The 14,920-nt window shown below is 44.8% G+C and overlaps 1 protein-coding gene across 1 annotated transcript in view; it reads left to right on the top strand.

Annotated features, from left to right (window-relative positions):
* The window catches only part of KSR1 (kinase suppressor of ras 1), a 116,800-nt gene that overhangs the window by 87,491 nt on the left and 14,389 nt on the right, over positions 1-14,920 (top strand). The window contains exons 5-14 of the mRNA XM_028708776.2: positions 1,420-1,424; positions 5,063-5,123; positions 6,165-6,248; positions 7,939-8,000; positions 8,139-8,245; positions 8,783-8,951; positions 9,418-9,459; positions 10,883-10,937; positions 11,524-11,572; positions 13,729-14,114. Of these exons, the coding sequence (XP_028564609.2) occupies positions 1,420-1,424; positions 5,063-5,123; positions 6,165-6,248; positions 7,939-8,000; positions 8,139-8,245; positions 8,783-8,951; positions 9,418-9,459; positions 10,883-10,937; positions 11,524-11,572; positions 13,729-14,114 (1,020 nt within the window). The remainder of the gene's footprint in view (positions 1-1,419; positions 1,425-5,062; positions 5,124-6,164; positions 6,249-7,938; positions 8,001-8,138; positions 8,246-8,782; positions 8,952-9,417; positions 9,460-10,882; positions 10,938-11,523; positions 11,573-13,728; positions 14,115-14,920) is intronic.

Genomic DNA, 14,920 nt, shown 5'->3' with positions numbered 1-14,920 from the left:
CAACTCCCATCACCCCTAGCTAGCAAGGCCAGAGCTCAGGGATGATGGGAGTTGTAGTTCAACAACATCTGGGGTCCCACAGGTTGAGAACCTCTGCGAGTCAACAAGTCACATTGGCTTCTTGGAACTAATGCCAAAAATATTGCAAATGAAGCCCAAAGGTGCATTGTTATCAGGAGGGCTGCATTGCTTTGGTTCTGACGATTTGGGAGGAGCCCTAGCAAAATAGACTAGTGGTTGCTTTGCTTGCAGAAGGTAACAGGTTTCACCTCCAGCATCTGCAAGAAGGGCTGTCCAAAAACTTGGAGAGACTCTGCTGATAAGTGCACAGCCGTGTTCTTCAATGCTGGGTGTCGTTTAGACATTTGGCTGAGTTGGCAATGGATGAGGTGGGTTGCAATCCCAAGGATGTACAGGGACCCAACACTGAAGAACACTAATGTAGAAATACCGGACCAGTGGTCTTGCTGATTTTATTTTATTGCATTTCATAGTATCATAGAGTTGTAGAGTTGGAAGGGACCCCAAGGGTCACCTAGCCCAACCCCCTGCTATGAAGGAATCTACTTCACCTTTTTTTATCCTTGTGAGGTAGCCTAGGCCAAGAAGCAGTAACTGGCCCTAGGTCACCCTAGTGAACCTGATGGCTGAGGAGGGATTTGAACCCTCGTCTTTCAGGTCTGGGTCCAATACTCTTAACCACTACACTAAAGGTAAAGGGTAAAGGGACCCCTGGCCATTAGGTCCAGTCGTGGCCGACTCTGAGGTTGCGGCGCTCATCTCGCTTTATTGACCGAGGGAGCTGGTGTACAGCTTCCGGGTCATGTGGCCAGCATGACTAAGCCGCTTCTGGCAAATAGAGCAGCACACGGAAACGTCATTTACCTTCCTGCCGGAGCGGTACCTATTTATCTACTTGCACTTTGATGTGCTTTTGAACTGCTAGATTGGCAGGAGCAGGGACTAAGCAATGGGAGCTCACCCCGTCAAGGGGATTCAAACTGCCGACCTTCTGATCAGCAAGGCCTAGGCTCTGTGGTTTAACCCACAGCGCCACCCATGTCCCTTATCATATACTGTGTCTCATTTAAGGTATATGGCAGCTTTGTATATACAGTGGTACCTCGGGTTACATACGCCTCAGGTTACATACACTTCAGGTTACAGACTCCGCTAACCCAGAAATAGTACCTCGGGTTAAGAACTTTGCTTCAGGATGAGAACAGAAATCGTGCTCCTGCGGCGTGGCGGCAGTGGGAGGCCCCTTTCGCTAAAGTGGTGCTTCAGATTAAGAACAGTTTCAGGTTAAGAATGGACCTCCGGAACGAATTAAGTACTTAACCCGAGGTACCACTGTATATTTGATATATCCCTATGGCTCAAGTCTAACCCCCTGCTTTTTTTCTTTCTCTTTTTTAGATTCGGTAAGAGAGGCATTCTTTTGGCAACCTTCTCGCCATCGGTGGAGTGGGGGGTGAAAAAAACATGACCTCCGTAGGTTTGGAGGGTAGCCTTTCACACAACCTTCTGTTTGCCTGCATCTTGTGCATTCTTCAGAACAGTAGGCCCAAACAGTCACTCTGCTGCAATTTCCTGAATCCACTGGGAAGAGGGATTGGCTGTTGAACCGCTCTGTGAGGGGAATGTGAGATTGTCTCAGCACCCTGAGCAAATTGCAGTTCCTGAGTCTCTTTCTTTTGCAGGGGGGGTGGGTGGGTGGGACGTGTCTGTTAAAGTGGCATCATGGTGCTTTAAATCTGTGGTGTGACTGTGGCCCTGGAACACCACAGGTCGTCCATCCCCCCCGTCCTTGTTTTGAATATTCAGGCCTGCTCCCATTGTGTCTAGCCTGGGTTGGCTCTTTATAGGGATGGGTTGTTTTAAAACAGTTGTTTAAAAAAGAAACTGCGTCATGCATGAAAGCTTGCTTTAGTGGTGTGGCTGGGCTGAGTGCGAAGTGTGAACCATGACTCATTCCGAGCATGTGAGGAAATTCCAGTGGCAGATAATTTTTACGATTCTTTTGTTCTGCTGCCTTTACTTCCTTTGCCTCTAATGACATGTTGTGCGATGAACCCTAGCAGGTGGGGGGGGAGGCCTTTTAGTCCAGCAGATGTTGCAGAACTAGAACTCCCAACAGCCGCAGGCACAGTGGCCAGGGAAAACAGGAGTTCAGTAACGTCTCGGGGGCCAAAAGTTCCCCGCTCCTGATCTTACCTTTTGCTTAGATTATCAGCAAACTAAGTGCTACTAAGAGTTCCATCATTTCATTGGGTCTGCTCTTGAGTAGACCATCCAAAGGCCAGTGGCGGATACAAATATCTAGAGTAGAACTTAGTTGGATAGAAACACCCTAACTGTGCTCTGGAGATCCTCTGACTGCCCCCATCTAAAATCCTACATTCTGTGCTGAAGGTTGGGGACGGACAGCAAATTAGGTGCTCAAAATAAAAGGGCACATTTATTTTTCTACATGGTGTCAGGCTCTAGAGAATTTTAGGTAACGGTGAAAGGGTAGAAAAGACAGTGGTGGAGGAGAATGAGGGTGTTACCTGGTCCTTACCTTGTGATGTCAGCAAATCCCACGGGAGCAGAAATTGCAGCAATTTGCATGTTCATAGAAGGCCAGGAATGGAAATCACACAAGCAAATACGCGTAGCACCCACTCTTCTTGTGGAGCTTTTTTTTAGTTTGCAAATGTTACATCATAAAACACTATTCTATTTGCTGCATATTTTTTACATTACCCTTGTGCTGAAATGAACTGAAATTGATTGTCTAATTTATTATGTTAGTTTCAGCCATGGGATGAAAATGTCTGCCTCTAGTGTCTATTCAGTTAAATGGAATAATTAAGGCGGCCTCTGTCCCCCATATCTGTCACAAACAACTTCTGCCTGCCTGCCTTCTAGGGTATGTCTCTCCTCCCCACCAAGAAAATGAAATTCTGCTGAAAAGAGGAGACACAGAGAGTTTGTTCCTTTCGTATTCTCACGGTTTCTTTGGGTGCCTTCATGTGGAAAGATGTTTCCTTTCTTATCTCAGTTATTCTTGTGATAAGAAATACAAGCTCTGTGTGTGTTAGACCGAGAAGAAGGGGCCAGCCCAGAGACCCACACTGGGTCTTGTCTCTGATGTTGCAGTTCCCCAATCTTGTTTTAAAAGGAGTCTAGGCTGAACGTCGAAATGCTTCTATACGTGAAGGACAGTGGGGTTTATGTGGTGAATTTATGTCACTTTGCACTGAAACCAAGTTTCTCTGTGTGTTTCAACACCTGGGGCCACGACTGCAGGCACATTTTTAAAATATGAATAATCAGTTGTTTCAAACAGAGCTGTGGCTTCTGGTTTTTGAGTTTATGAATTGTATTGTTTTGGAATTTGGGGAAACTTAATTAGTGGGGGTAGGAGAGCTGGGGGGGGGGAATCACATCTGGCAACCAATACACCCCTTGGGTTTCAGATAGTACATGGGTAGACGAGTCTTAAAAGCCCAGGACACAATTTTTCACGGCCCTCTAGCAGCTGTGATGCCTTATTTGCCAGAAGTAATGTACAGTGGTACCTTGGTTTACAAACAGTCTGGTTTGCATAGGTTTTGGATTGCAAACACGTCAAACCCGGAAGTGCATGTCCCGGTTTGCAAACTTTTTTTGGATTACAACCCATTTTGGGGGGATTACGAACAAAAAATTTTTGGAGGCCCCTTTGGCGAAAGCGCACCTTGGGTTACAACCTGTTTTGGTTTACAAACAGACTCCGGAACGGATTGTGGTTGTAAACCAAGGTACCACTGTATTTAGTGTTAACTCTGGAAGTGTGTGCTCGATTCTGACCAAACTAAGCCTCCTGATTCATTTTGTGCCTTAAGATGCTTGGTTTTAATGAAAGCGCTGGTGCTGTGCTCTTTTTATTGTAATTATCTGTGTGTATTTAATAGATTTGTGTGTATATGTGTGTGTGTGTGTGTGTGTGTGTGTGTACGACTATATATAAAACTCTCTCTCTATAACATGTATATATAGTTTTAATTCTAGAAATGTTTAAATGTTTTTCAATGATTGTTTTTTCGCTAGATAGATAGATAGATAGATAGATAGAATCTTTATTTGCATCAGTCACTAGCCATAGCAATAAAATAAAATAAAATGTACTGAAGATAGAGGTAAAAACCTAACTATAGAAAATATATTTTGGGGGTTTTCATCAATAATCAAATAATAGATCTTATTCTAACTGCCCCTGCTAAAAACCTTGCAGTCTTGCTGTCACCTGATCATCTTTGTCTGTTAAAAGAAAGGACATGGTAGCAATGGTCGAGCAACCCAGCAAGGACAATAATAGAGGGGTCATAACCTCACTCCTCAAATCTTTATAAAGAGTGCAAGCCAGAAGCACATGAGCTACGGACTCAATACTGCAATACTATGTTTTCAGCTGTTTTTGTTTTTATCTATAAGCCACCTTGCATCCCTGTTATGGAAAATGGTGGAGTGTAATAATAATAATAATAATAATAATAATAATAATAATAATAATAATTTAAAAAAAATGTAAATGGCTGCAAAAACAGGGAGAACCAAATATAAGATTGGACAAATGAGAAACAGAAAACTGAAATTGACAAATTTGTTCATCTCTAGCACTTTTCATTTTCAGTGGGCACCAGATACCACTGGTTGGACTACAGTTCCCATCACCCCTGAGCGTTGGCCATGCTGGCTGGGGCTGATGGGAGTTGGAGTCCGGGAACTTCCTCAGAGCCACATGTTCCCCACCCCCGCATTAGTGGCTTGTGCCATTCTTCAGCCGTACGACTTGCCCCTTTGTAACGTCCCCTGCCAAATGATTTGCGGGAAATGAGAGCTCCTGGCTCTGGCATCCCAATAAATAGACCATCGGGGAAGTATTGCTGTGTGGAGCTGGGATTTGCTGCCATCTGGAGTCGATAGGAAGGAGAACCTCCCGACCTGTTGCATGGATGGGCCATGTGTTGTTTCACATTGTCCACCTTCCTTTCTGGTGAAACCTAACACGATGCCTTTAATTTTGGCTTCTCAGATCTCCCCCCGGGATCGCCTCAGACTGTACGAAGAGATATTGGTCTGTCTGTAACACACAGGTAAATGCTCCACATGCTTTCAGTGGGTGACAAGCTGCTCAGATTGGATTCTCTGAAGACTTAGCTCAAGCCCATTGGGGGTGGACATACCCTTGTTGCTGCAGCAGTATGACTTTCCCCTATGCAAATCTCATTCCACTGTCTGCGAAAGAAGAGTTGGGTGGGTGGGGGGTTCAGACTGCAGCCTTGGAAACCCCCATGTATGGGCGCCATCTTAGAAATGCAGCCTTCTGCCTCTCCTTCCCCAGCACTGCTCACTCGCCCGCATGGAACTCCCTGTCACCAGTGGCGACCAGCTAGCGCTTCAATTCTAGTACAGTGGTGCCTCGCAAGACGAAAAGAATCCGTTCCGCGATTCTCTTCGTCTAGCGGTTTCTTCGTCTTGCGAAGCAACCCCATTAGTGGATTAGCGCTATTAGCGGCTTAGCGGCTATTAAAGGCTTAGCAGCTGAGCTGCTAAAAGGCTATTAGTGGCTTAGCGGCTTAGAAAAAGGGGGGGGAAGCGGGGGGGAAATGGCAAGACTCGCAAGACATTTTTGTCTTGCGAAGCAAGCCCATAGGGAAATCCGTCTTGCGAAGCAACTCAAAAACGGAAAACCCTTTCGTCTAGCGGGTTTTCCGTCTTGCGAGGCATTCGTCTTGTGGGGCACCACTGTAATGCTACTTGGTGACCCAACAGCAGTCTTCTGGAACCTTCTGCTTTGCACAGGACCTTCTCTGCCCTCGTGCTATGACCTCTGCTTGAAAACACGGCTCTAAAATGTTTTCTGTGGCATGATACTGGTGGGGTAGAGGGCAGATAGGAATGAACTGTTCCCTGGTGGAATATAACCACGTGAAATTCACAAATATGGCTCCCTTCTCCTTTTTTCAGATTTTGAATTTTTTCCCTGATAATACATTTTTTAAAAACCTTCCTCTCCTTTGTGTCTTCTTTGTCAATCAAGATCCTTTACCACACATTATCAAACAGACACCGTTTCCAAATTGTGCAAAATACGAACGTCTCTTCTTTGTCTTGGCTTGCTTCCTCTCGTTCAGATTCTCCGCAAAGTCATGGCTTTCTCAGGTCTGCCAGGTGTGTCAGAAAAGCATGATGTTTGGCGTGAAGTGCAAACACTGCAGGTAAGTGTGCGATGAGGACCTTCCCCCTTCACCTGGCCCAGGTATGTGGGCCAGCATACCTGCGAGGCAACTCAGCCGTCATAACCCAAGAGGGTAGTGGGCTGGTCACCGTCTCTTAGGCTAACCTGCCTCACAGGGTTGTTGTGAGGATAAAATTGAGAGAGAGGGAACCCCATACAGCCCCCCCCCCCAGTGCTTGAGCTCCTTGGAGGAATGGTGGGCGATAAATGCAATTATGTAAATGAAATTTGGCATTCCAGTTCAAAGGAATTCAACTGGAGGCTTCCTTTCTGTGACTTTAATTCCAGAGCCCAGGGTGACATACTTGGCTCTACCCACTAATCGTTTTATCACCCCCTGCTAATTTTACCCGCACTACAATCCTGGGTGGTAGGCTGGGCTGAGAGAGAGAGCGACTGGCCCAAAGTCACCCTGCCAGCTTCGTGGTCAAGTGAGGACATGAACTGGGACGTGATGGTTGGACTAGATGACCCTCGTGGTCCCTTCCAACCTTACAATTACAGGCAACCCCCGATTTGCACAGTGGTTGCGTTCCAGGTCATTGCGCGCTTGCATGAAAGCACGTGCCTTTAGAATCATAGAATCATAGAGTTGGAATAGACCACAAGGGCCATAGAGTCCAACCCCCTGCCAAGCAGGAAACACCATCAGAGCACTCCTGACATATGGTTGTCAAGCCTCTGCTTAAAGACCTCCAAAGAAGGAGACTCCACCACACTCCTTGGCAGCAAATTCCACTGTCGAACAGCTCTTACTGTCAGGAAGTTCTTCCTACTGTTTAGGTGGAATCTTCTTTCTTGTAGTTTGGATCCATTGCTCCGTGTCCGCTTCTCTGGAGCAGCAGAAAACAACCTTTCTCCCTCCTCTATATGACATCCTTTTATATATTTGAACATGGCTATCATATCACCCCTTAACCTCCTCTTCTCCAGGCTAAACATGCCCAGCTCCCTTAGCCGTTCCTCATAAGGCATCGTTTCCAGGCCTTTGACCATTTTGGTTGCCCTCCTCTGGACACGTTCCAGTTTGTCAGTGTCCTTCTTGAACTTCTTGAACTTCATTGAAACACCCCATTCTGCCCCCCCCTACTCTGCAGTGCTCTGTCCTCGTTCTGCCCTTTTAGGTAAAGGTAAAGAGACCCCTGACCAGTTGGGATGTAAATTAAATAAGTATATAAAGGTAAAGGGACCCGTGACCATTAGGTCCAGTCGTGACTGACTCTGGGGTTGCGGCGCTCAACTCGCTTTATTGGCTGAGGTAGCCAGTGTACAGCTTCCGGGTCATGTGGCCAGCATGCCTAAGCCGCTTCTGGTGAACCAGAGCAGCACACGGAAATGCCATTTATCTTCCCGCCAGAGCGGTACCTATTTATCTACTTGCACTTTGAAGTGCTTTCGAATTGCTAGGGTGGCAGGAGCAGGGACCAAGCAACGGGAGCTCACCCCGTCGCGGGGATTTGAACCGCTAACCTTCCGATCGGCAAGCCCTAGGCTCTGTGGTTTAACCCACAGCGCCACCTGCATCCCGTTTTAGTGACATCTTTTAGGATGTTTCCAGGTCCTGCACTGTGCACATGTACACAATTACACACATATCAGTCACGTCTAAAACAGGGGATGCCTATATATAATGTTATATAATCTCTAATTCACCTTTTTCTTGTCTGCAGATTAAAGTGTCATAACAAATGCACGAAAGAAGCCCCACCTTGTAGAATATCTTTCTTACCCAGTAAGTGTGAGGTTTTTTTAATTGGGTACCCCCCCCCTCATTTCTGCCCTACCCAAGCTAATTTGTCACCTTGGTGTTGTTGCAATAACAAGAAATTGTTTTCTTCCCCCCCTTTTCTCTTCCACCCATCCTCAATAGTACCCCGATTAAAGCGGGCAGAGTCTGTCCCTTCTGACATCAATAACCCGGTGGACCGACCATCAGAGCCGCAGTTTGGGACTCTTCCGAAAGCTCTAACAAAAAAGGTACTGGGCTTACAAAAAGGGTGCGAAGCCCAGCAGAGGACCCCCAGAAGAGGATTGCACCCCCGTGACTGGCCAAACAATCAAAAAAAAAGAACAAGGCTGCAGTCATAGACACATTTACCTAGGGCTAAATCTCACTGAACTCAGCAGATTTCACTTCAGAGTTATTTGGTTTGTTTAAATTAATTGCTTATTAGAAATCTGGCCTACAGTAGAAACAAACTTTGCATAACTGGAAGCCAGTTATAATTTCTTTGCTTAAAACATCTGCTTCCTTGGGTGCAGATCTGAATTAAATTTAGTTTGTAAAACTTCTTATTTTGTCTTCTGGTAAATGCTTTGCACTATGATAAATATTGTGTTTTATATTGAACAAGTATTTGATAATTAATGTGCATGCGACGTGCTCCTCCCGGTTCTTCCCCTGTTCCTGCGAGCTTTTTATAACCTTTTAGAAGTGGTGGAAAACATTCTGGCTGAATCAGAGCTATCAAGGCTTAAGGCTCACGATTTCTGCCTTCTCTTGTCTGTTTCCAGGACCACCCGCCTACAATTAACCACCTCGACTCCAGCAGCAACCCATCTTCCACAACCTCCTCCACGCCGTCTTCCCCAGCCCCCTTCCCGTCTTCCAACCCCCCCAGTGCAACGCCACCCCCAAACCCATCTCCCATGGGCCAACGGGACAGCCGGTTCAACTTTCCAGGTAAATTTGTGGTTTTGTTCCCTGGGACCAGGGTGGTAGAACAGGGGATGCTTGGAGCAGAGCCATAACCCTACCATTAGGTTAAGTTGTTTCATTTATACTTTTAATGCCAGGGAAGGGGAGCTACACCAGTAGGTTTATCCACCTCTGGGGCCATGCACTTTGATTTGGAGATGTGTGGTTTGCTATAAATGGCAGTTAAATCAAGTTTTGCATTGTTCTCCTGAATGTGAAAGGAGGTGATGCATTCTCCAACCCAGCTGCAACCTTTCCAAAATGCATGCACTCAAATGCACCCGCCTTGCCTGTTTTGTTTTACAATTTACTAATGATGAACTTGAATTAATTCACTGAATTTATGGGGGCAGTTGCTGACATGGTTTTCTCACATGCTAATCTCTTGTGATTTTTTTTACATTTTGTTTTGCTGTCCTCTCCTCCTTTTCCTTCCTCCTTTTTAAAAAAGCTGCCTACTACATTCAGCATAGACAACAGTTTATCTTCCCAGGTGAGTTCTTCTGCTTCTAACTGGCTGGTGCCATTTCTCCTAACGCTCCTGTTTCCCCCTCACTCTCAGAACGGAGGGTGGGCTTAGGGCGAAGTGACTTAACTTCCTTCTGCATGATGCGTCAACGTTCTGCCCTGCTTGCATGAACAAACTGGAACATTTCCTTTTCCCTGCAGTGCCAATGTTGTTTAAATAGCACAGAAAGTGCTGATGGGTGCAAACCAACAACTATTATTATTATTATTATTATTGATTTCCTTCAATGGAATTGTTTCAAGGCGATGTAAAATAAAAACTTCGGTTTACTGCTGTGGTGGCAAACATGGGGCTCTCTGGATATTGTTGGACTCTAATTCCCATCAGCCCCAGCAGCTGAGGCCTGTGATCAGGGATGATGGGAGCTGTAGTCCACAAAGAGCCAGCGAAAGCAGCACTACAATATCTTGTTTGGTGCTGGCAGTGTGGTGAGTTTTGTATAAAACACCAAAGCAGATGTAATAGTGGACAGGCACAGCAGAGAGAGATGACGGCATTGTGGTGGGGCACAGATTTTGTGGATCTGGAGGTCCCAGGTCTGATCCCAGATATTTCCAGATTAAAAGGGACATTAAGGATGTGATGACAAAGACATATTCTTGCAAAATTGGAGGGGCACTGTTTCAGGGGTCAACAAACTTTTTCAGCAGGGGGCTGGTCCACTGTCCCTCAGACCTTTTTTGGGGGTGGGAACGAATGAATTCCTATACCCCACAAATAACCCAGAGATGCATTTTAAATAAAAGGGCACATTCTACTCATGTAAAAACACACTGATTCCCAGACCGTCCGCGGGCCGGATTTAAAAGGCAATTGGGCCAGATCTAGCCCCTGGGCCTTAGTTTGCCTGCCCATGGATAAGATACTAAGCTAAGGTAGTAGTTTCCTGTTACCAGCAAAATTGTTTTGCTCATATGATTCACTAAGCTTGGAGTGCTGGTCTAGTCTTGTAGGAGCTCAGTTACTGCAAAATGGTGCAATCTGCTTTCCAGCGCTGCATAGTATTGCCACAGTGTGATGACTAGGGTCACATAAATGTGTAACAGGCCTCATGGGAATGTACCACTTCAGTCCGCAGTTGAGCGGCGAGGAGGGAATCGTTTATTGAAATGTTTCCCTGCACTGCATGTAGAAAGCACACACATCAGGAAGAGAGATTTTAACCTAGATTTCTAGAAGGTTATGTAGTAGATTTGATTCCCCATCAGTCGTACAATCCAGGATTGCTACAGACTGTGATTCTTCTGAATTATGTATATTAGGTCTTTAGTTCTACGTGGCTGGGTACTTATTGGGTGAATGTTACTGCAGCTGTTAAAAGCAAAACAACGACAACCTTGAACTGCAAACATCAATTTCTTTTTTCATATATTGCTCTTTTCTGTAGAAATTCCCAACACCCCCCAAGTAACACAACCTTCGGAAACTACTGAAAGCACTAAGTAAGTCGGTTAGTCTTTGTTTTTCTCTCTTTCTCCTTCTAACAATTCTATTTGGACAGGAGGAATCAACTAATAAACATTATGTTGTATTCTCACTGCCCAACAGGGGTGCTCCTGTTCTAGCCAACTAGATGTGCCCTTCTCATAGATACTCCATTCCGTTCCCCTGCCCAGTTTTCCATTTTTCTTTTCTGGTCGACGTTCAATATTCCGTGGTTACTGAGCATGGTCAGCGCTCACTGGTTTTTTGGTTTTTTTAATCATTTAATGCCAGTGTCAGGGTCCCACCACCATCAGGCATGCTGACATAATCATGTGACTATTAGACAAAATTGCATATATAAAAATATGTACAGCAGGATAAATTTACACTAAAATGCTGACAATTTTTTGGGAAGACTTACAAAAAAATAAATTGCAAACCGATGTGGTGAACTGAACCTAAGGCAGGAAAAATGAAAGAATCAACAGTGACATAGTCTCCCATCTCTACCTGAACCTCAGTCATTGGGCCATCATAACTCTCAATCGTTTGTGCCATCTTGCATTGTCAACTCTCTCTTTTCCTTTTTTCTCTGTCAAATAGTGCTGATGAGCACCTAGAGACGGACGGGGTTGAAGAACGTGACGTGGAGGTAAGTCTCCATTTGTTGAGGGTTTTTTTGAGGAGTGAAATTATTAATTCGTATAACTGGGGTCGCCAGACTTTGTGGACCCATAGGCACCCACACTCACCCTGCAACCGAGCGCACGCAGAGCAGCCTATTCTGTTGGCTACACTGGAATGTTTCTGTTGTTCTCCAGGGGGTGCCCCTCTGGAGATTCAGTCTCAGGAGGTAAAAGCCTTTCCCCGAAACACTTATCCAAGAAGGTCGGGTTCAAGGTGCAGTCTTGTCTCTACAAGCCAAGGTCAAGCACAGTCAGTCTTGGCCCAAAACACGACCCAGAGGCTAGGTCAGGCCACAGTGCAAGGTTGATTAGCACAGAGTGTTCAGGCAAGGTGCAACTCAGCAAGGCAGTGGAATCAGGAACAAGGAGTCAGAGACTTAGGCGAGTGCCTGGTCCATCCCAATGCCTCTATACAAATCAGTGGTGCAACCACATTTGAAATACTGTTTACAGTTCTGCTTGCCTCACATGAAAAAGGATATTGTGGAGTTGGAAAAGGTTCAGAAAAGGTTCAAAATTATAATTTCATTTCACTTTTAATTTGTATACCACCTTTCTATATTACTGTCCACAAGGCGTTTTTTGCAGCAACAACATAAACAACAAAGAACGCACACCATATAATGAATACAAAAACAAAGCATAACTTTAAAATGGAATGGCTTATATAAAATAAAGTAATATTCAGTAATCTATTAGAACACAATAAAATTAACTCCCAAAACATCAGCAAATAATTAGACAGAAATTTGCCTTTAACCAATAAGTAATTACTAAACTGTGAGAAATAAAAATAACTGCAAGTCACAATGCATAAAATACCACAATACATACAAAATCATGAGAAACAAAGACTCACAACTTATGAAATTATTTAATTATATAAGGGGATGGAGAAACTCACTGATGAGGAAAGGTGGTAGGAACTGGGACTTTTTTAGTTAAGAGACAAAGCGAGTAAGAGGTGACATGACAGCATATAAAATGAGGTCATACGTTTTCTATTACTGGGGAATGATCAGGAGCTCACCAAGTTAGTGGCTAAATATCTCTATTTGGTTTTTTGTCATCGAAATATACCGCAGACATCTGATCTCCCTGGAGACCTAGAGATGTGACGATAGACTGCTCTGCCTCCTTTCTTTTAGCAAAAGTTTTGTGCCACTGGGGAAGTGGTGATTCTGTGTTGATTTGTTTCGGATGTTTGTATGTGATGCCAATAAAAGGTCTGATGAAAAAATATATATAAAATGATGCATGACAAGGAGAGAGCGAACAGAGGAAAGTTCTCCCCCACCCTCTCTCACAATGCTAGAACTGAATTCAAGATAAACATTGGAAGATTCGGGACAGACAAAAGAAGGGACTTATCTTCCACTATTAAACTATTGAATTTGCTTCCACAAAAGGCAGCGGTAGTCATCAATGTTCCTGCCAACCTAACAGTTCGAAAGCACGTCAAAGTGCAAATAGATAAATAGGTACCGCTCCAGCAGGAAGGTAAACGGCGTTTCCGTGCGCTGCTCTGGTTCGCCAGAAGCGGCTTAGTCATGCTGGCCACATGACCCGGAAGCTGTACGGCGGCTCTCTCGGCCAATAAAGCGAGATGAGCGCCGCAACCCCAGAGTCATCCAGGACTGGACTTAACGGTTAGGTGTCCCTTTACCTTTGCCTTTAGTCATCAATGTGAATCCATTAAAATAGGATTACACAATTTTTCGGAGGATAAGACTATTCGTGGCCGCTAACCAACATGGTTATACTCTTCTTCCGCTGCCAGAGTTTGCATGCTTGTGAATTCCAGTTTCCGGAAACCACAGGAAGGAAGAGTTGATCAGGTCTGGCTTGCAGGCCTTGCAGACATCTGTTTGGCCACTGTGAGAACAGGATGCTGATGAGCCATTGGCCTGATCCTGCAAGGGTCTTCTTATGTTCTTAATGCAAGGTGTTAGGGTGTGTGTGTGTGTGTGTGTGTGTGTGTGTGTGTGTCCAAGGGTATTGGAGATTTAGCCATGCTGAAGTGGGACAATCCAAAGGGTTTCCACCACAAGGCCTGGGGAGGGAGGATGTGGCCGACCAGGACTCGGTATCTGATACTCCCGTCACCCATTTCTTTCCCAAGCACGTGGAAGACCAAGAACAGAACAAATCGGAAGCCGAGGATGATGAAGATGAGGTTGACGACCTGCCAAAGCGGCGAGACCGCTGGCGGCGAGGGGTGATGTCCCGGAATGTCAGCCAGACCAGTGTCTACCTGCAAGAATGGGACATCCCCTTTGAGCAGATCAAGCTAGGCGACCCCATTGGCCAAGGGCGGTGGGGCAAGGTCTACCGGGGGAAATGGCACGGGGAGGTGGCCATCCGGTTGCTGGAAATCGATGGGAACAATCAGGACCACCTGAAACTGTTCAAGAAGGAGGTGATGAACTACAGACAAACCAGACATGAGAATGTGGTGCTTTTCATGGGGGCCTGCATGAACCCCCCTCACCTAGCAATCATTACTAGGTAAGCATCTTGATTTTTAAGATATTATTATTATTATTATTATTATTATTATTATTATTATTATTTTATTATTTTGGCACTTAAAAAGAAATTAGATCTGCTAGGGCTTTGTTAGTTCTACAGTTCCAAACTGAATATCAAAGGTGTGGCTGCTGGCCTCATCTTTTACATTCCAAAGTGTCCCATCTAAAGTTTATCCTAAAAGAATAATATTGAGCAATAAGCAATAACTTTGTAAGCTACCGGACAATCCACAAATTTAATGAATCGGAAGAAGAGGTGATTAATCCTCTAAAACCCAAGGGTGCGTGTGATGAGCCTAATGAAATTGCATAAAGGGATTTCAGAACTGCTATTGCATTTCTGAGGGGAGCATTATTTTACCTTTGATGAGAATCTTACAGAAGTTTCATGGGATCTTTTACATTTTTTAAAAAAAACAAGTTTTCAGTTTGTGCTGGTGTTGTGTACTGGTGCCCTGTTGATTATATTGCATGCTTCTTTGAGTTACTTGTTGAATGTGTTTGGTGGTGTTTTTTTAAAGATATAATTTTGATTTAATTCAGTGTAGTTTTGATATTTTGTCGCCTCTTTTTATTATGAGCTGCTCTGTGAGCGTGCTGTTAGGTGGAATAACAGTTTTAAAATACGAATCAGTGCATTGTTTGTTTGAAAAACAAAATCTGGAGATCCTTATTGGCAGTTATGCTTTTGACCAAGGTTGCAAACCAGCCCCTAACCTCGGTTGCAAGCACTGGTTTGAAGACAACCGCGTTTAGTTCTGACAGTTATCATGCTCCATCATT

This window comes from Podarcis muralis, chromosome 15, assembly GCF_964188315.1.
Source record: "Podarcis muralis chromosome 15, rPodMur119.hap1.1, whole genome shotgun sequence".
Taxonomy (NCBI): Eukaryota; Metazoa; Chordata; class Lepidosauria; order Squamata; family Lacertidae; genus Podarcis; species Podarcis muralis.
This window is presented reverse-complemented; position numbering and strand designations above follow the sequence as displayed.